Source organism: Chionomys nivalis, chromosome 21 (assembly GCF_950005125.1).
Source record: "Chionomys nivalis chromosome 21, mChiNiv1.1, whole genome shotgun sequence".
Taxonomy (NCBI): domain Eukaryota; kingdom Metazoa; phylum Chordata; class Mammalia; order Rodentia; family Cricetidae; genus Chionomys; species Chionomys nivalis.
Genome location: NC_080106.1, coordinates 31,859,659 through 31,879,527, shown reverse-complemented (window position 1 = coordinate 31,879,527; position 19,869 = coordinate 31,859,659). Strand labels below are relative to the sequence as shown.

The window sequence follows — 19,869 nt, the reverse complement described above, 5'->3', positions numbered from 1 at the left end:
ACTTCAAGCGGCATTGCGTTCTGCCTGATCTCACTGTAGAGATTTTTTTCCCTTCACTTTCTGTGGTTACAGGCAGGTGTATCTTAGACTGTGATTGTAACAGAACACCACAGTCTGGGTCTCAACTGTTGCTCACACTCTCAGAAGCTGGAAAGACCCAGATCTGAGAGCCAGCACATCTGTTGTCCGGCGATGGCTCCCAGCCACTTGCTGTGTTTCCATGGGGGAGAAAGAGACAGTGGCTTCCTGCATCTTCTTATAGGGACACTGGAAGCTCCACCTCACAGCATCGGTGCATCTGAGTAGCCCCATCTCTGAGCCTGCTGGCTGGTGTTTTCATGACACCACGTGCACTCGGGAGAACATTAACTTGGTACCACAGTAAGGTGTTCTACCATGCTCAGGCTTCACCGCCTGCTCTTCTTTTAGACAGGGTCTATGCAGCCCGGGCTGATCTTGAACTCAGTCTGTAACTGAGGATAGTCCTGACCCTGCTGCGTTCACCTTGCAAGTGCTAGATTACACACGCCCATGCATCACCATGCCCAGCACTTTCTGATGATTAAAAATGAGAAAGTAAAGCTTTAAAGTAATGAGAAAGAAGGGTACAAGGCTGACCTCCTGGGGACTTTGCGAGAGAGGGCAGAGGCTGGCGATTTTGGTGAGGATTACTCCACTGTTGTGCAAATCAATGAGCCAGATCCAGCTGTGGAATCGTTATGACACCCAGGCTCTGAGTTTAGGAGGATGTATGTATGTGTGTGCATGTGTGTACGTGTGTGTACATGTGTGCACGTGTGTGTGTGTGTATGTGTGTACATCCTCCGTTCCTGGTCTGGTAGGATGGCATCAGGAAGGCTGTGCCAACTCTAGCGACGTATAGAACTTGGTTAGGAAGAACTCAATTGGTTTGTGAGGGCGGAGGACTTCCGTGTCCTCAGAGATATCTCTAAGGCAGGGGCAGGGGCAGGAACCAGAGTTCTTGACATAGCAGTATTCCTCTCGGCTCCGGAAGAAGAGGAGAGCATCATGTCTTCTCTCCCTTCAGCACCTGCACTATGGAAACAGAACACAAACTGAAGGGCTTAAGACAAGGCCCAGACACTCCAGAGAGCCTCTGCGTGGGAATGCTGGACCATCTATCATGATCCAAGAAGCCAGGTAGGTGTTTTTTCTCTTCTCTCTTTTCCTTTCTCCTCCCGTCCATTGCTCCTTATCCCTCCCATGGCCATGACTGTCAACCCCCACTTCCCTGTGCCACCAGTCAGCTGTACCCTTTTGCTGCCATGCATGGTAACCAGGTGTGGCCTACAAGTTCTAATGGTGTGGGCAGTCCAGACTCTAGAGTGCCAAAGATCTCTGGGCAGGTCTGACAGACGTAGCACTTATAGCTCCAAGCCCCGAGAACTAGAGCATTAGAAGCCAGAGACTTAGAATTCTATGTATTCCGAGTAGAGGCTTTGAGTCTGGGCTTGGTCACCGTGTGCTAGGCAGGATCTGATGGGCTGTTCTTGCACTGATGAGGGCACCTACTATGCAATCAGAAATTTGGCTGTGTTTATAAAGCATAACACAAGGAAGAGAGGTTAGCTAGTCTTAATGGGAGGTCACTGTGGGGGCGCTGTCTCTAACATCCAGGAGGAAACTGTGGGCTATGTTTTTCACCCTGTTCATACTGCCATCAGGAGGGAAGGTTTTGCCATTTCACAGGTCTCAGGTTGGGGTGCTTGCCATGTCCATGCCAATAATACACGTTCACCCAAGATTGCCTCCACTCCCCACAACAGACAGAGAAGACCCTAGCTCAAAGTCACACTGTGAGTGTGTCAGCCAGGTTCTGCTGCGGCAACAAATAGCTTTCCCCAAAGCAGCGTTTCCCGCCCTTGCTTTCTGGCTGTTGTGAATGGAGGGGAGCTCTGGCCCACAGAATTGTCCTCTGGCCCACACTCAGGTTAAAGGAGTAGCCATGATCTGAAAAGGCACAGCGGAGCAGAGACAGGGTGAGTCACATACTGGCTCGTGAAACATTTGCACAAATGTGACCTGTGTAATTTTTAACAGTTTACCAGATAAACGAAGCTTCACAGCCACACCCAAATGCAAAGGGATGGTTCCTTATTGATACCATCAAGGGCCCAGAAAAGGGAAGCAGGGCGTCTGTAAATGTCCCTGAGGCCTACCACAGAGAATTAGTATTAAACCATGCCAGTAATCATCTCCTGGCTCTGGGCATGAATCGTTTTGCCAAAACCATGTCCCAGAGGTTGTTTCCACAGAAGTCACAATGTCTCTTAGGGTGAGATGTGCCCCGTCTGCCAGCGGTGGTTGCTTAAAGAGTTTGGTGTCTTATCTCAAGAGGTGGAACACTTATGGCAAAATAAAGCCTCCATGTCAGGCTGACGTGAGGATAAGGAACCGCCGCAGCATCACCTGTCCAGACCTCCTTCTCATTTGTCACCCACTGCCCTGGGCGATTCTTTCCCAAGCAGCGTAGCTGCTGGACAGCCTAGCCCAGTAAGGAAGCCATGCCCTTGTTCTTGGGACATCCTTTGGACAAAATCACATAAAGCTCTTGTCTCATGCTACCCGAGGCTCTAAGGCTTTGGAAATTCACTGGCCTGGGAGCCAAAAAAAAAAAATCTTAGTTCTGGCCTCTGCCACGAACTTGGTATGTGACCTTGGGCGCTTCCTTCTCTCTTCCTTGGCCTGAATCTCCTCCAGGAACAATGGTCCCTGTCTAAGGATCATGTATGTGAGCACATTACATGACTTGTAAGCTCTGGGGCAAGTCTTAGATGTCTGATGGAGGAGAGGAGCCTGAAAGGAGCCCCCACTGAGTACCCAGGATATTCAATGGGGGTAGCAAGGCCAGCTCCCGGGTGGGCCTCCCCCACTCTTTCTAGAGTTAGAGGTGTTAGCTCTGAAAATTGAGGATTAGCTAATCTATAACAATATACTCAGAGAATACCATGCCTAACACAGTATGTATTTCATTAGTGTTGATGGAGAAATATACCCCAGTTTATTCCATCACATAGACCACCATTTAATTAGCTCATCCTTCGACTGTTTGCTATTCATGTTGCTTCTGACTTTTAATTATTATAAATAACTGTGCCATGAATTTTTTAATTAATTTTAAAAGTTGTGTATCCATGATGGCTTCCAACTCATATGGATTTACTAGATAGAAACCACGGCTCATTATTTTAGGCTTCTGCTTTGTGAATCACCCTTTGGTGATGTGGGATTCCCCTTTGTATGCTGTGAATACGGTTGGTTAATGAATAAAAAAAACAAACTGGCTTGACCTGATAGGGTAGAACAGAGCTAGGCGGGGAAAACTAAACTGAATGCAGGGAGAAAGAGAGCAGATTCAGAGAGAAGCCGTGTAGCCCCACCAGAGACAGACGCTGGTTGGAATCTTGCCGGTAAGTCACAGCCACATGGCGACACACGGATTACTAGAAATGGGTTAAATTAAGGTGTATGAGTTAGCCAATAAGAAATTAGAGCTAATGGGCTGAGCAGTGTTTTAAATAATATAGTTTCTGTGTGGTTATTTTGGTTCTGGGCGGCCAGGACAAACAAGCGGCCTCCTTACTACACTTGCCATCTATGGGAACTCTTCCTGGCAGGCTCTTTGAAGCTTCCATCTAGAGGTGGAGAGCGGGCTGGAGAGATGGCTCAGCAGTTAAGAGTTCTTGCTGCTTTTCCAGAAGTCCCAGGGTTAGATCCCAACACCCACAGCAGGTAGCTAGGAACTGCTTGTAATTCAGGGAACCCAATGACCTCTTCTGGCCTATGCAGGTCACACAGACACATACACATAAATAGAAATTAAAACTCCATCTTTGGAAAGAGAGAACTAGCTGAGAGAGAGAGAGACAGAGACAGAGACAGAGAGACAGAGAGAGAGCGCAGATGGTTTGTAGTAGCTAAGACCCGGGTCCACTTTATGCAGAACTTCTTGACAGGATTTTGAACCACATAAAATTGTACTTCTCAGCCATATAATAGAGGGCTAAAGGCACAGAGTCCAGGGAAGCTGAGAAACTTCACTCACACGTTCCTCAGCATTGACCCCATTACCCAACGTGACTGCCCAAGGTCTAGGCATCCTGTTAGCATTCCAGCCACCAGAAAGAAGCAAAGGAAAGCAGATAACATTCCACTTGCATCCCACTGACCAACTCCACCCCCATCATGTGGCTGTGTCTAACTATTAGAGAGCCTGGGGGGTCGAGTCTGTTCTTGATAATCAGGGAACAGTTGGGAGTTATAGTTCTAAGAAAGAACAGTATTAGTGGATGGCTAGACGTCTCTGTCGTGAGATGAACCCAGACTGAAGCAGCACAGATGGTCCATGGAAACAGGATCCTCAGAGCCCGGTATACTTTGAAGAACTGGTAAACTGCTTTGCTTAGTGTGTGTGTGTGTGTGTGTGTGTGTGTGTGTGTGTGTGTTTAGAGATCAGGGGAGGGTACAGAAGCAGGCCTGTCTCTGAAGCTGATTGTGAGCAGACACACCAGGCTACTTTCTGTTGCTGTGATACAATACACTGACGATAGAGAAAGCTGCTCAAGAGTACAGTCCATTATTACTTGGGAGGTCAGGGTGGCAAGAGTGTGATGCCCAAGGGTCCAGTCCATTACATTGGGAGGTCAGGGCGGCAGGAATGTGATGCCCAAGGGTCCAGTCCATTACATTGGGAGGTCAGGGCGGCAGGAATGTGATGCCCAAGGGTCCAGTCCATTACATTGGGAGGTCAGGGCAGCAGGAGTGTGATGCTGTTGGTCTTATCCACGGTCAGCAAGCAAAGTGATTAATGCCAGTGTTAGGTTCCCTCCCTGCCCTCTAGACAGTCCAGCATCCCCTGCCCAAGGAATCGTTCCATCCACATCAAGATGGGGCCTCCCATATCAATTCATGTAGTACAGATAATCCTCCACGTGTATGGCCAGAGGCCCATCTTCCAGATTGACAGTTAACAGAAATCACCATAGACCACATACCCCAGCCTGCCTGCCCCCCCACTCACCCACCCCCAAGCTCACCCGTTTCCCCTCATCTCCACAGGGCCAGCCTCTGATGGACTCTGAGAGCCTCCGACTGAACACTGAGAACCTGTGGACCAGGCTTGTGAGTCTGCTGAGTAAAAACTCAGAATGGCTGAGCGCCAAGGTTAGGTTCTACCTCCCTACCGTGGACCTGGACTGCACCAAGGCCCTTGACCCTGAGAGCATTGATGTTCAGCTCAGGAGGCTGCACACCCAGAGCCTGGCCACCTGGGAGTCTTTCATCCATAGTCTGTGCATGGAGCTTGACGTGCCTCTAGAGCTGGAGGTACCACTGCGGAGCATCTGGGGCCCAAAAGATGGTAAGGGTCCACACAGGAGGTGCGAGGCTGCCAGCACAGCCTTGTGACCCGCAGAGCTTCAGCCTCCCCATCCCTGCCCCCACTGACCCATCTAGTCACACAGAGAGGACATAGAATAGCCGTACATTCCAAGTGCCTGCAGTGACCAAGAGGCTTCCTTCCGCGGTGCAGTCAGAAGACCTCAGTGCCTACTAATAAGCAGGGAGGTTGACTATCCCATTCGGTACCATCTTGAGCATCGCACTGAGGAGGAGCATGAGATACTGAGGGACAAGGAGTCATTGGCTAGAAAGTGAGACCCCACCCATGAGCTCTATTAGTGTGGAGGCGGGGACACATACTCACATACACATGAACAGACAGCTCACACAGGCACGTGAGCACGTACACACATATATGTGTGCAGACATGCATCCTCACTGAGACGCACATGTGTACATATACATGTACACTTCTGCATGTTGTTGCATGCAGAGTGCACCACCTGCTTCCCTGACAGATGACCGGGTGTCAGTTTTTAATCTATGGAACCTATGGCTGCTCCCAGAACAGATACCATTCAGAGCTATACAGGCACCCTATATCCTCTTGACACGGTATCCTCTGTATCTATCCCGCATCCCCGGTGACATGTGTTCTGCTCTGCTTTACAGAATTCCCTAAGCAGTTAGGAGCTGGTGAGGACAGTCATCCTGGACCTCCGCTTCACCATGGTGAGATCTGGGGTTAGGGCTCTAGGTGCCAACTGTTATGCTCAGTCTTCACCTTAAGCTAGTGGTGGCTAGTGGCCACCATTTCTTCTGCAGCACGTGGACCGAGCCCCACTTCCTCTCTCTCTGTGACTTTCAAGGCCTGCCCCCACTGCCTTTTACCAGGAATCTAAGTTGGGTCTCCAGAAGAGACTCTGAGTGTGGCTAGCCTCAGCCTTCTAGATCCCCCGTCAGGTGTCACCCAGAGAGCCTGTTCTCATGTCCCTGTCCCCTCGTGGAATTCTGGGAAGGCAGGTATCATGTCATGGTGTTGATGTGTATTCTTAAGGACCAGTTACAGGTTCAAATAGGTAACTGAAAGATTCACAGAGCCTGGCCCTTCCCTGGTGGGCATGGCGCTTAGAATACCCTCCTGTGGGCCTGCCTGCTTTATCCTGGCCCCGAGCTTCTGGTGAAACCACAGAAATGGCCTTCTCCTAATTCCCAGGTGTCCCACACTTCTCTTCCTGGGCCCACTTGTGGAATAGAGCACCCAAAGCTGCTGCCTGGATTCCCCTTCTCTCCCCTATGCCCTCATTCCTCTCTTTCCAGGTGTCAAGCGCCCTTTTCAGAGCTATGGGTCCTCACCCCGCCGGAAGCACTGCAGGAAGCAGCAGCTAGGTGAGTTACGGGAGTAGGGACCCCTGCATAAGACTGGGTTGCCCTGAGGTTGATCACAGACAGGTTCTGGGCCTTGTCCCTGGCTGAAAAGCTTCTGAGGTCCAGGGGCTTGTTTTCCAAGCCTCCAGGAGAGAGATACTGAAGGTCCTTAGTGAGCAGAGGAGGAGACAGGGTACCTCAAGGGACAGATTTGTCACCTAGTCTCTTCCAGACTGTCCTCAAGGTTATGGGAACATCAGGTGGTAACCAGTGTAACCTCAGACCTGGGCCTTCAGTGGTCATGTTGGATGATGAGTGAGGATGGAGGTGATAAATGTGCCTTGGTGAACCCCCAGATAGGAGCTCCTTGGCGAACCCCCAGGTAGGAGCTCCTTGGAGACACAGAAGGGGAGAGGGGAAACTTCCTTCATCCTCTGCCAGTAGTCCAGAATAATCCTTGGCCCAACCCTCACATGCATATGTACTTCACCAACTATGGGCATAACCAGAAAATTTGTGTCTGTGCAAAACAGACCACTACTGCAGTTCTTTCTGGGGCAAAGGTGGGGGCTGCATCTTCCCAGTGACCCAGGAAGGAAGGAAGTAACACTTGGCATAGCAGGAGCCCAATTCCCATGGTCTAATTGATTAGTAGAAAGCCTGCCGTTTGTTGGTGCCCACTCTCAAAGGAAGGATGCAGTTGCCTTTGCCATCTTAGAGCTGGTCCCCATAGATGTTGCAAAGCAAGCAACCTCCCCCAGTTTACTGAAAACGGCATCCTCTGTATTGCCCTGGAAGAGAGAGTTGTGACCCCAGGGCCCATCCCCACCTCCCTGAGTAAGAGGCTTTGGAGCCCATGCTGCTCTGCAGCCCATTTCCTCTGGAGCTATGTGTGACCTAAGAACATCCATTGTACACTTAACGATTGCCCCAATGCCCCCATAGCTGGGACTAAAGACAGTAGCAGCCTGATCATGGGGTCCCAGGGCATGTATGGAGTGTGAGAACTCCTGCCTTCATGCCACTGCTGTGCCCCTTGCAGAACTCGCTGAGAAGTATCTGAAGCTTCTGAAGACCTCTGCCCAGCGGTGCCATGGCGATGAATGCCCAGGAGCAAGTCCTACTCATGCCTCCCCACAGGTCTACATCCCCCCACTTCTACAGTGGAGCCGGGAGGGAACCACTAAAGGAGACCCCGAGGCCACAGATGACACTGATGTGAGCTTCCAGGATCTCTTCAATTTCAAGGCCCCCAAGGGACCTCGAGTGACAGTCCTGCTGGGAAAGGCTGGGATGGGCAAGACCACGCTGGCACATCGGCTCTGCTGGAGGTGGGCTGACGGTCAGCTGGACCGCTTCCGGGCTCTGTTCCTTTTTGAGTTCCGCCGGCTCAACATGATCACACATTCGCTGACACTGCCCCAGCTCCTTTTTGATCAGTACCTGAGCCCCGAGTCAGACCCTGATGCTGTTTTTCAGTACCTGGAGGAGAATGCTCATCAAGTCCTATTGATCTTTGATGGGCTGGACGAGACCCTCCATGCTAGTTCCACGGGTGCTGACAACGCAGGCTCGGCCCTCGCCCTCTTCTCCGACCTCTGCCGTGGGACCCTCCTGCCAGGCTGCTGGGTGCTGGCCACCTCTCGTCCTGGGAAACTGCCTGCCTGTGTGCCCACAGAGGCCTCCACGGTGTACATGTGGGGCTTTGATGGGCAGCGGGTAGAGAAGTACGTCAGTCACTTCTTCAGTGGCCTTCTGTTACAAGAGCTGGCCCTGGCGGAAATGAGAGCCAGTGAGCGCCTCCGAGGAATGTGTGCAGTGCCTGCACTGTGCAGGGTCGCCTGCTTCTGCCTCAGCCGTCTGCTTCCTGGAAGCCCTCCAGGGCAGTCTACGGCCCTCCTGGCCACCGTAACCCAGCTGTTCCTGCAGATGGTGGAAACGTTTAGCCCCCATGGGACTCTGTCTGCCACATCCTTGTTGGGCCTTGGAAAGGTGGCCCTTAGTAGACTGGACATTGGGAAGGTCATTTTCTCTATGGAAAAAGACATTAGTCCTTCCCTGATGGCTTTTGGAGCTGCCCACAGCCTCCTGACCTCCTTCTGTATTCGTACCAGCCCTGAGCACCAAGAAATAGGCTATGCCTTTGCCCACCTTAGCCTGCAAGAGTTCTTTGCCGCTCTGTATCTGATGGCCAGTGACACGGTAGACAAAGAAACGCTCACCTACTATGTCACACTCAATTCCCACTGGGTGCTGCGGACCAAAGCTAGGCTGGGCCTCTCCGACCATCTCCCTACCTTCCTGGCAGGCCTGGCATCCCACAACTGTCGTGCATTCCTTTGCCACCTGGCTCAACAAGAGGAAGCCTGGGTGAGCTCCAGGCAGGCTGCTGTTGTTCAGGTGCTGAGGAAGCTGGCTAGCCGGAAGCTTACGGGACCAAAGATGATAGAATTGTATCACTGTGTGGCTGAGACCCAGGAGCTGGAGCTGGCGCAGTTCACTGCCCAAAACCTCCCCGTTCAGCTCTCCTTCCACAATCTCCCACTGACCCGTGCAGACCTGGCTGCACTGGCCAACATTTTGGAGCACAGGGTTGCCCCCATTCACCTGGATTTTGATGGCTGCCCACTGGAGCCCCATTGCCCAGAGGCTCTGGTAGGATGTGGGCAAGTTGAGAATCTCAGGTGAGTCAAATCAGAAGAGAGGCAGGGGAGGACACTGTGCTTTGGGAAAGCAGGAGGTCAACCAGTCCGCCAGAGAGACTGGATTCAAGTGTTGACCATCCGAAAAGCATGCTCCATCTTCATTTAGTGTGTAATGTGGTGGGGCACCCGGCTCCTGGAGTCCAGGTGCCTGTGGCTTCTTGACTCTCACGTCTCTCTGGCAGTCAGGGACTGGAGTGCTGGATCTGGGCTATGTTGCTCAAGGCTGCTTGACCTTGAACAAGTTATATGTTACCTCCCTTGAGGGTCTTTCTCCATATGTGCAGTGAGTACTCAAGTCAGACAGGCTTCTCAACCCGGCATCTGGTCCAGAACCGAGGCTCCGTTTCTGTCGGTTAGAAAGAGCAAAGGTGCAGTTCCAGTGTGAGCCTCTCCAGACAGAGCGGGGGAAGTCCTGTTGAAGTGTAGGTCTCAGTGATGGACAAGTCAGAAGTAGGTGGTTCAAGTGGGTAGTTTGCTCTGCTCCATGTGGTCATGCAGGGACCCTGGTCCTTGCTCCAGCATCTCTCAGACACCCTAGCTGTAGGATCAGTGCTGAGCCATGGGTGTCCCTGTGCCCTGACTTGGAGGAAGGGAAAAGGTGACTTTAGAGGAATGTGTTTAAAGGTCACCATGGAAGTGGAACACATCCCTTCTAGTCACGTCACATCGCTGAGAACCTAGCCACACAGCCACCACTCTAGGCTGCAAGGGAAGCTGGAAATATCGCTGCTGGCTGGTGAACTACTTCCGGCCAGAGCGCCATTTCTTGTCCTCCCCCTTCACATCAACACCAGGTTTCGTTTACGAACATGTTATCAATGTCAATAGGCTGAAAACACCTCACAGATTTTAGTATATATTATTAGCATTGTAACAAGGCTGTCCAGCCTACTGAGTTACAGTTTTATCACTTAAAATGCTTTTTAGACCGATTTGCGAAGTGAAATCGTACCTCTGCTAAAGTCTCTGCCCATTTTGATCATTAGCACTTTGTTGTTGCTTCTGGTTCTAAGGGAGTGTCTTGAGTCTGGGGAGATAGCTCGGTGTCTGAGAGGGCTTGCTGTAAAAGCAACGGGACCTGAGTTCAAGTCTCCAGCGCCTATGTAAAAACTAAGCATAGCCTCTCATGCCTGTAACAGAAGAGGTGAGGGACAGAGACAGGTGGATCCCCCAGAGCTCACTGACAGCCAGTCTAGCCTAAGCTAGATTGAGTTTCGGGACTAGTGGGAGAAAAACAAACAAACGGAAAAGTGATAAATACCTCTGGCCCCTACGTGAGCAGTAAGCTTACACGCATGCATGATCTTTGCTTGTCATGATTTAAACTCTATGTGACTGTATTTCTATGGATGAAGGGGAGAACCGATTTGGCAGATAAAGAAGCCAATGCTGTAAACTGTACTTCTTGCTACCCTAGCAGCTACAATGATAACTCGTGCTACCATGATGCCCCATCTCTCCCCATGGACACTGCCAGTGGTGTACTGCCAGTTTCTAAGCCCTGCCCCGCACTGACTCGTTTTGCTTCTCTCCTGCAGCTTTAAAAGCAGAAAGTGTGGGGACGCCTTTGCAGAAGCCCTGGGCAGGTGCTTGCCTACCATGGGGAGCCTGAAGATACTAGGGTGAGCCAAGGCTTGCAAGCAAGATATGCGAAGAAGGATATCTGGCATACTTTTCCCTGCTTAGTCCTGCACAGACAGATTCCTAGCCAGCCCCCTTTTCCACCCCCATTCCTCTACCATCTTTGTCCTGTAGGTTAACAAGAAGTAAGATCACAGCCCAAGGCATCAGGCACCTGGTACAGGCTTTGCCCCTCTGTTTCCAGCTGGAGGAGGTCAGGTGAGTGGCCTCTAAAAGGGCTCTTTTGCTTTGGGGAAGGGCCACTTTTCAGCTCTTAGGACACCCCTGGGGCCTGCATATTCCATCCAGGATGAACAGAGAGCAAGAGCCATCAGTCTAAGAATGAGGTGGGTCAGATCTGTAAGAATGCCTCTGAGATGCCAGCAGAGCACATATTTGGAACCACCTTGGAGGATCATAAGTTTTGGGCTCCCTCCACTCATTCTGTGACCCTAGGAAAAGGGATTACAGTATCTAGGAAGAAGGCAGGTACTGTGGGGGAGACATAAATGCATACAACGTACGACTTAACATTCTGTACTTGGATACACGCTTGCACAAAAATATCATTCAAACTCAAGGGTGTGTCACATACCTGTCACAGATGTGTACATGTGTGGCACATGCAGGCACACTGAGATGCACACACACTGACTGGGCATATCTGCACAATATACCTCTTGCTTGTGTCTGGAATTGATTGTTTCAGAGAAAGGTGGAACCAGGGACCCTCTGTTACAGTCCTTTTAAAAATACTTTCTTTTAATTTTATTTGTTTCTTTTTGAGATTAATATAATTACATCATTTCTCTCCTCCTTTTCCTCCCTCCAAGCCCTCCTATTTACCCCTTCTTGATCTCGTTCAGATTCATGGCCTCTTTTTTCATTGTTATTGCATCCATATACATAAATGTATATACATATATATTCCTAAATATAACCCTCTCTGTCTGTAAATGTTACTTGTTATTTGTATGTATGTTTCCAGGGTCGACCATTTGGTATTGGAAAACCAATTGGGGAGACTGCTTCTCCCACTCTTAGGATTCAGTTGCCTATAGTTCTTTGTGTAGAGTAGAGGTGTCATGGGCTTTCTCCCATCCACGTTAACCTGTCTGTTGATGCTGTCCTCGTTAGGCTTATGTTTAGGCAGTCATGTTGGTGAATCTGTATGAGTATAGCTTCTAACATTGCTAGGAGACACAATCTCAGCAAAATCCTTGGTCTTCTCCAGCCGTATACAGCTTCTTCCTGAAGTTTAGAAAGACAACCCCTGAATCTAAGCAGGCTGGCCCAGGAAGAAGGAGAATACAACATAGACTGGAACACAAGCTGGCCAGTCTCTGCTGTTCCCTCTGATGCCTTTGCTCAGTGGTCACTATGGTTTGAATGAAGATTTAAACCATTGGTCTTATCAAAACTCTCTCTTTTGGTTATTGAGTGGCCTTAATCTTGGCTCCCATCACCCTTTTATTTATTTATTTATTTTTAATGTCCCCTGTTGCTCTCAATCATTCTCATACCATTTATCCATCTACCCCTCCAGCTGGGATTTCAGAAAGAGATAGGGAGGTGGGAGCAGTTGTCCTGGGTTCTGGGGAGCTGTGGCCAGAGCTGACACCAGAAGTAGAGTCTTTAGTCCCCCAGAGAGACTTCAGTAGTCCCCTGGGATGTTGGCGAACTCAGGAGTCAGGCACACTGTACACCTAAGGCCTGGAAGCAGATCACTGAATCACCTTATCTCCCTTTATAAGACTGTCACCCACCACCTGGGGCTTCCTAGCGCCCATCCTCCCCCGCCCCATTTGAGGGATTAGGTCTTGGTCTCCCTGCAGCTTGCACGACAACCAGCTGAAGGACCCAGAGGTGATGAGCCTTGTGGAGCTGCTCCCTTGCCTGCCAAAGCTCCAGAAACTTGAGTAAGTGATCTTGACCCTCAACCAATCCCTTTTCCTGGACCAAGTCACTCTTTCCTTTGTCGACCATGTCAAGGGCATCCATCCCTGACACTTTGCCACAATTGTGCAGCCTGAGCAGAAACAGCATCTCCGTGTCAGCGCTGCTGTCCGCGGTGAAGGTGGCCATCACGTGTCCTACTGTCAGAAAGCTGCAGGTCAGGTGAGCAGATTTTCAAGGTCTTGGGAAAAAGGAAAGGGACAGGGGAGTGAGAGATGGGAAAAGAGGAGGTCCCTAGCTTACAAGATCTGTGCGTGCATGCCAGAATCAGCTTAACTCAGAGTGTGGCTTGGGTCTGGTGCTTTATTAATAGCAAATGGATGGAAAGTTGTGTGGACGGATGGATGAACAACATTGCGGAGCCAAATGAATAGTTAGCGCTGTGTCGCTCTCCGTGGTACTGAAACGGTATTCACTCATTGGCTCACAGGTTAGACGTCAGGTTTCTTAATCTGAATATAAATGTAATTCTCATTTTTAAAAGCTCTCAGAGGACATGGTGATACATGGTGGCAATACCAACCAGGACTCAGGAGGATTAGGAGTCCAAGGCTAGCCTCAACTACTAGTGATTTCAGGGCCAGCCTGGTTTACATGACACCTTATCTTAAAAAAAAAAAAAAAGAACGAAAACAAAACTAAACAAAGACCCCTCCCATATCATCTTTCTGACCTTTCTAAAGCAGACTCATGAGTGGCAGAGAACTTAGAACCTGTGCTAGGGTACTCTTTCCCATTCTCTTGTTTCTCTGTGGGCCAGGAAATACTTTCCCTGGATGGTTGGGGCGAGGGTGGGTGACAGCTGGGCAATGGTGACTTCTGGTTCCTAGATATCATGGCTTTGTGTCTGACCCTCTAGGGAGTCCGACTTCATCTTCCTTCTGTCCCCGATCACAGAGACAGCTGTGCAGCAATCAGGGTGAGTAGCTCAGGAGGCATGGCCCCAGCTAGTCCTGAGAAGGGGTCTGGGCTGGGAAGGTGAGGGTGGGAACCTAGAGTGGAAGTGGGAAGACTCTCCCTACTGCCCTGTGAATTCCTGCTCAGGGCTGGCAAAGCAGTGCTCCCCCTCCCTCCCATGTGTCTGGAGTACATCTGACCCCTGGCTAGAGAGCATGCCCAGGGTCTCAGAGTGAACCAGGCCTGTAGGGAGAAGGTGAAGAAACTGAAGCTGAAAAATTCTTCAAACTGAAAGAAAGATGAAGGAGAAGTTAGTGAGCCACACCTTAGGGCTGCCTGGGGAATGGGAGGACCAAATGTGTCTAACATGTTCCAGACACTGGCCCACCACCAGCGTTCAGATGCTAGCCACGCGTGGATCTCCACGTGCCCCCCCCCCACTGGGTGGGTGAAGACATGGAAGGTTCTCCCTCTGAGGGAACACTCTTCCCCAGTTCCTCACACTCCTCCCTGACTATCCCAGCTTCAATCTCCCCATCTGCACCATGACCCAGTTGTGCCAATGTCCCTCCCTACACCCCTCCAGATGTCTAAAGCTCTCACACCCAGTGTAGCCATTGCCAGCCACTGTGACAATGGAACTGAAGTGACTTCAGTCTATCAGTTGCATGTATCACCCTTCCAGGGCTCAGTAATGGCCACAGGTCCCTCCCGTGGCAGATGACACAGCAGGAGAACCGTTCTGTTATTGTAAAAGGGTTCTGTAGACATTTCAAATCTCTAAGTTTATGGAAATTGGTGTATGGTATAGCCCAAGATTCTCTGCAGTCCCTGGCCCTCTCCTCTCCCTGTCTGAGGGTCTGGAAGGGCTGTAGCTCCCCTCTGCCTGGACCTGCCTGTGGCAGTGCATGATCCCTGTCTTCTGAGCCAAAGATCACATCAAAGGGATGCTAGCTTGGTGACTTTAGGAAATAGAAACCGAAAAGTCTGATGGGTTATGTGACTTGCCAAAACCTGCACAGCCACATATGGGAGAGAACATATTGGAATGAAGACCTCAAGCCCTTTGCTCCTGCTGCTTCTCCTAGTTGCACCTTGAGTGCCTTCCAGCTCTGTCTTTGGGGCTAACTCATCCCAGGAGGTGCTGCAGGCTCTTCAGACCCTAGATGTCAAGCAAAGAGGTTCAGTTCATCAGGTCTGGCTCCTGAGCCCAAGCTAATGTCTAATCTGTTCTTTACAGAGCATCAAACCGACAGGACAAAGACAACCTGAAGAAAGAAAGACAAAGCCGCAGCCTGGAACTCAGGTACCTCAGCAGGGCCTGCTGCCCTCAGAAAATGATAGTGGAAGGATGGCCCTTTCCCAGGGGAGGGAGGACAGGCAGGGAGGGGCACAAGGAAAGCAGATGCAGTGACAAAGAAAGGGCATGCATATGTCAGCAAGAGCTCCAGCTGAATGGGCCCTTGCTATATGTGGGGCACTATGCTCAGAGGTGGCTGGTACTTTGTGGAAAGTCTTTTAGGAACCTCATGAATGACACGTATTACTCTAGTTTGGTAGAGGAAGAAACTGAGTCACAGACAGGCGAAGTGCTTTGAATAAGATCACTCCTCTACTAGGGGTACACAGGCCCTCGGGACTCATCTGACTCAGGACAGGAAGGACCAGGGTTTTCCCCTGATCTCCTCTATTCCTATCCTAGGCTTCAGAGATGTCAGCTCAGGGTCCATGATGCAGAAACCCTTGTGGAGCTACTCCAGAAAGGTCCCTGCCTGCAAGAAGTGGAGTGAGTACCCTGGAAAGTGGGAGACCTGGGGCAGGAGCTAGGGGAGCTTGGCAGAGCAGCCAAGGACTCACCTTCATGTGGGGTATGTGGTGTGGGTGGCTGACTCCTCAAGAGTCTGGGGACATCCCCTGTCAGAACACCTGTCAGAACACCAGTCACCGCGTAGCACTGTCCTGTGCCAAGTGCTGAGCTAGGAGCTGTCAGAAACGTGTGTTAGTGTCTCCTCATGGTGATGGAACCACATTTTATAGAGCAGGAAATGAAGGCACAGAGGGAAATTCACTCAAGATCAAACATGTAGGAAGCATCTGGTCTGAAGTTCCCAGCCCATCCTCATGAGTCCTGCCACCACTTCCATGGCCATCAGTAGAGGGGGCTCCTCTTGCACTTAGGATGACCAATTCTTTATAGGCTAAAGAAGTTCCCATGATGCCTGGTTCCTGAGAGGGGCTTAAGAACTGGTGGTGGTTGTTTCTTAGTGATAGAAAAGAGGCCCCACCAACAACCCCAGGAAGTCCTCTAAGAGATGTGAGGCAGAATGTTGGGATGCACCAGGTGGTGATAGTGCATACCTTTAATCCCAGCATTTGAAATGTAGAGGCAGGCAGATCTCTGAGTTCAAGGCCAGTTTGGTCTACAGAGCAAGTTACGGGACAACCAGGGATACACAAAGAAACCCTCTCCTGAAAAACCAAAAAAACAAAAAACTCACAAACAAAAAACAAATAGTGCGGTGCTGTGAAGTATTTAGGGGTGAGTTGGCCCCACTTCAGGGTGTAGTACATAAGGGGAGAGTTACTTGAATTATCAACTCTTGATTTCTTACCTTGTTTCATTGGAAGACTCAGGGGCAAGATTTATTTATTTATTTATTTATTTATTTATTTATTTATTTATTTATTTATTATGTATACAATATTCTGTCTGTGTATATGCCTGAAGGCCAGAAGAGGGCACCAGACCCCATTACGGATGGTTGTGAGCCACCATGTGGTTGCTGGGAATTGAACTCAGGACCTTTGGAAGAGCAGGCAATACTCTTAACCTCTGAGCTATCTCTCCAGCCCGAGGGGCAAGATTTAAACATAGCAAATGAGGGCCAGTAAGACGACTCAGCAGGCAAGTGCACCTGTCACCAAGCCTGGCCATCAGACTTCAAAGTTCAGGACCCACATGATAGAAAGAGCAAATCAACCCCTGCAAGTTGTCCTTTAGCCTCCGTGTGCATGACCCCCACTACAAAATATAAACATAATTTAAAAAAAAATGATTAAAAGATCTGTAGAGATGGCTTAGGGGCTGAGTGCCTGTTGCCCTTCCGGGGGACCTGACTTCAGTTTCCAGCACCTATGTCGGCAGTTTGCAACTTCATGTAACTCTAGTTCGAGGGATCCAGAACCTTCACGCGCCTGGCAGACACTCAGGTTTACAGAACAAAATTTGAAATGTTTCTGGCCTGCTTGCCGTCACTGAACCTCCCCCTCCCCAGTCCCTCACTTGCAACACAACCCCACCCCACCTAACTAGATGAATAACACCTTCCCAGCCACGTCGCCCACCCTTATTGCCAATCCAACTTAGACGGTCTCAAGCCCATCTCTTCTACAGGTTCTTCATCCACTTCCTCTGTTAGAACCTCTCACCTAGTGACCCCATTAGCTCATGGTTTTCCCACCTTCCACCATGGCAGGGTAGACTGTATTTCACCACTACCCGTCACTCCCTCTCTCTTTACCCTCAGAGTAAATAAAGCCCAAATCCCCACATCCTGTGAGACCCAGAAGCCTCCCCCAAACTCTCCAAACCCTTTACCCTGCTACCCTAACTCAGTTTCCAATCTAAACACACTGGCTTTCTCTGGACGCTGATATGCATTATGTCATGGGATCTTTGAATGTGCTGTTCCCACTACTAGGGACAATCTTTCCAAATCTCTCCAAATCACTCACCTATAGAACTTCTGGGATTTCCAGCAAGTACTTAAATAAATCAAGAAAGCCTCCCCGGCCCTACACCAGGTCAGATATCCTGGAATTAGGGAGGTTATCACAAGAAGCAGTTATGCATATTGCAACGTACAGGAATAGGTACAGGTGGAACCTTCCAGTCTGGCTGTCCGGGTTGAGTCCACCCTTGAGTGGGTCCCTTAAGGACTCTGCCTTGGTTTACCCGGCAGGAAGATGAAGATATACGAGTCCCTGCTTCTTCATAGATTGTATGAAATGTGACACACGTGTAGAAGCGCCATGTGTGGAGCTGCTGGCCTGTCCTCTTTAGTTATTATAAAGTTCACTTGTGGGAACGATGCTCCAACTGAAGCAAGAGGGAGGCTGTGCGTGTCTCCACGGTGCCCCTATCTTAGTCTTTCAGGGAACCATCTGGAAGACGAAGGCTGTCGACTTGTGACAGAGGCTGCTTCCCAGCTGCGAATTGCCCAGAAACTGGAGTGAGTTGCACACCCCGCTGCTGGGTGACAAGAGGAGCCATGGAGAGTCCCATCTGGTCCCTGCCTGCCCCTGTTCCCCACGCTCACAGTCAGCAAGGATCCACCCTGTGTCCCCTCTCTCCAACTAAGTTGGCCTCTTGACTACACCTTGCTCTTGCCTCTGCCCTGAGCCACTAGTAGCCTTGCCATCTAACTCCTTGCACATGGACAGCATGTCCATGGCACATCTGGCATGCATGCATGCCAGGTTGTCCTGTCCACAGCTCTGGGAGGCAGGAGCCTTGCACTGGGCCAGAGCTAAGGTACTGAATGGGTGGGTACTCGGCCGCTGGGCCAAGACTCCGGGGGACAATGTAGTATGTTTGGTTAGGGCGTAGGCATAAGTTATTGGAGTGGTGACCCAAGAAAGCAGGCTGTCTAATGGTGCAGGATGGGGGCAAAGATGGTGTCTAGGTGGTTGTGTTATGCCTCCTGGTCGTTTGTGTTGAGTAAGGAGTAGTGATGTTGGGGAAAGTGGTTTGGGCTTCAGCCTTCACTATGTCATTCCATAACTTTGAAATCCTGGGAAAGTAATTGAATGTCTCTGGGCCTCAGTTTCTCCATCTGTAAAATGGAATTAAATGAGACCATGCACATCTAAAAACCTTGGTACAGAGTCCACTAGTCAGTCCCAAATGGTCAGCAGTTACTTTGTATACCACAAAACCAAGGCTCAGAGAGAGGAGAACCAGGGGTAGTGCTTATGGGTTAAGCCAGAGAACTTCAAAAATTCTTTGAGAGACCCTGCTTGGGGACCCATGACAGACAATAATTTTTAAGTCACAATGAGGGGGCAGGAGCTGTCTGCCTGCTGACGCTGCCTCCCTCTCCTCTCCACAGCCTCAGTGATAATGGCCTCTCTAATACTGGGGTGACCTATGTGTTGAGAGCCACGAGAACGTGTGGGACCCTGAAGGAGATGCATATCAGGTGGGTGTCACACAGGGCATCGTCACTGCCCTTTAAACTCTGAGTTCAGGGCCAGGTCACCATACTTCTGATAGTCCCCGTATTATTTCTGGCCTCATACCTCAGGGACCCCCCAGAAGATGCTGCCTGAGCCCTGCCCAGCCAGCACAGCAGTGCAATCACCGCCAGTGCTGTGGCGCTCCTCTGGAGAGCTGCCTGCAGCTGGGGGAGCCAGCTGGGGGTGGCAGGATCAGAAAATGAGGAAACAGCCCTCCAGCTCCTTGCTTCAGTTGGTACAAACTGTGCAGTGCCCACTGTGTCCCCAGCTCCTGTGGGATCAGGCTGGGCCCTGCCCCTTCCAGCTCCCATCAGTTCCTGCCCAGTTTCTCTTGAGAACAGTCTCCATGTGACATGTCATCCTCCTGTCCCTCTGGTCCAATCTCAGTTCTAGCTCTACCAGTATGGGGACCAAGAACATGTGTGAATGGATGAAAGTGCAGCTCCCACCTTCTTGCAAGCCTCCATCTTGGTTCTCAGTTGCATGGAGGGTCTCTATTTTGTGCACACCTCCCCCAAAGGACTGGAGGGAAACCAGATCTCTCACAAGGTAGATTAGGGTCCTCATTCACTGTGGCCACTGAGATGTACTGCCTGTCATGAGAGACAGCACCCATATTCTAAGTGCTCCAAGCATCAGAGGAAACCCCCACCCTACTCCACCTGGGCAGGCAGAAGGGGCATGCTACAGACTGAGGTACAAACCAGAGCTGGAAAAATCTGAA

The 19,869-nt window shown here is 50.4% G+C and overlaps 1 protein-coding gene across 1 annotated transcript in view; it reads left to right on the top strand.

The window, feature by feature from the left end:
* Positions 1–1,115: 1,115 nt before the first annotated feature.
* Nlrc5 (NLR family CARD domain containing 5) overlaps positions 1,116–19,869 on the top strand; it is a 59,058-nt gene continuing 40,304 nt past the window's right edge. Inside the window, exons 1-14 of the mRNA XM_057753436.1 lie at positions 1,116–1,161; positions 5,080–5,380; positions 6,034–6,093; positions 6,682–6,750; positions 7,772–9,413; positions 10,973–11,056; positions 11,190–11,273; positions 12,890–12,973; positions 13,083–13,172; positions 13,870–13,929; positions 15,148–15,213; positions 15,610–15,693; positions 18,056–18,139; positions 19,019–19,108. Coding sequence (XP_057609419.1) covers positions 5,092–5,380; positions 6,034–6,093; positions 6,682–6,750; positions 7,772–9,413; positions 10,973–11,056; positions 11,190–11,273; positions 12,890–12,973; positions 13,083–13,172; positions 13,870–13,929; positions 15,148–15,213; positions 15,610–15,693; positions 18,056–18,139; positions 19,019–19,108 — 2,786 coding nt within the window. The 5' untranslated portion in view covers positions 1,116–1,161; positions 5,080–5,091. The remainder of the gene's footprint in view (positions 1,162–5,079; positions 5,381–6,033; positions 6,094–6,681; positions 6,751–7,771; positions 9,414–10,972; positions 11,057–11,189; positions 11,274–12,889; positions 12,974–13,082; positions 13,173–13,869; positions 13,930–15,147; positions 15,214–15,609; positions 15,694–18,055; positions 18,140–19,018; positions 19,109–19,869) is intronic.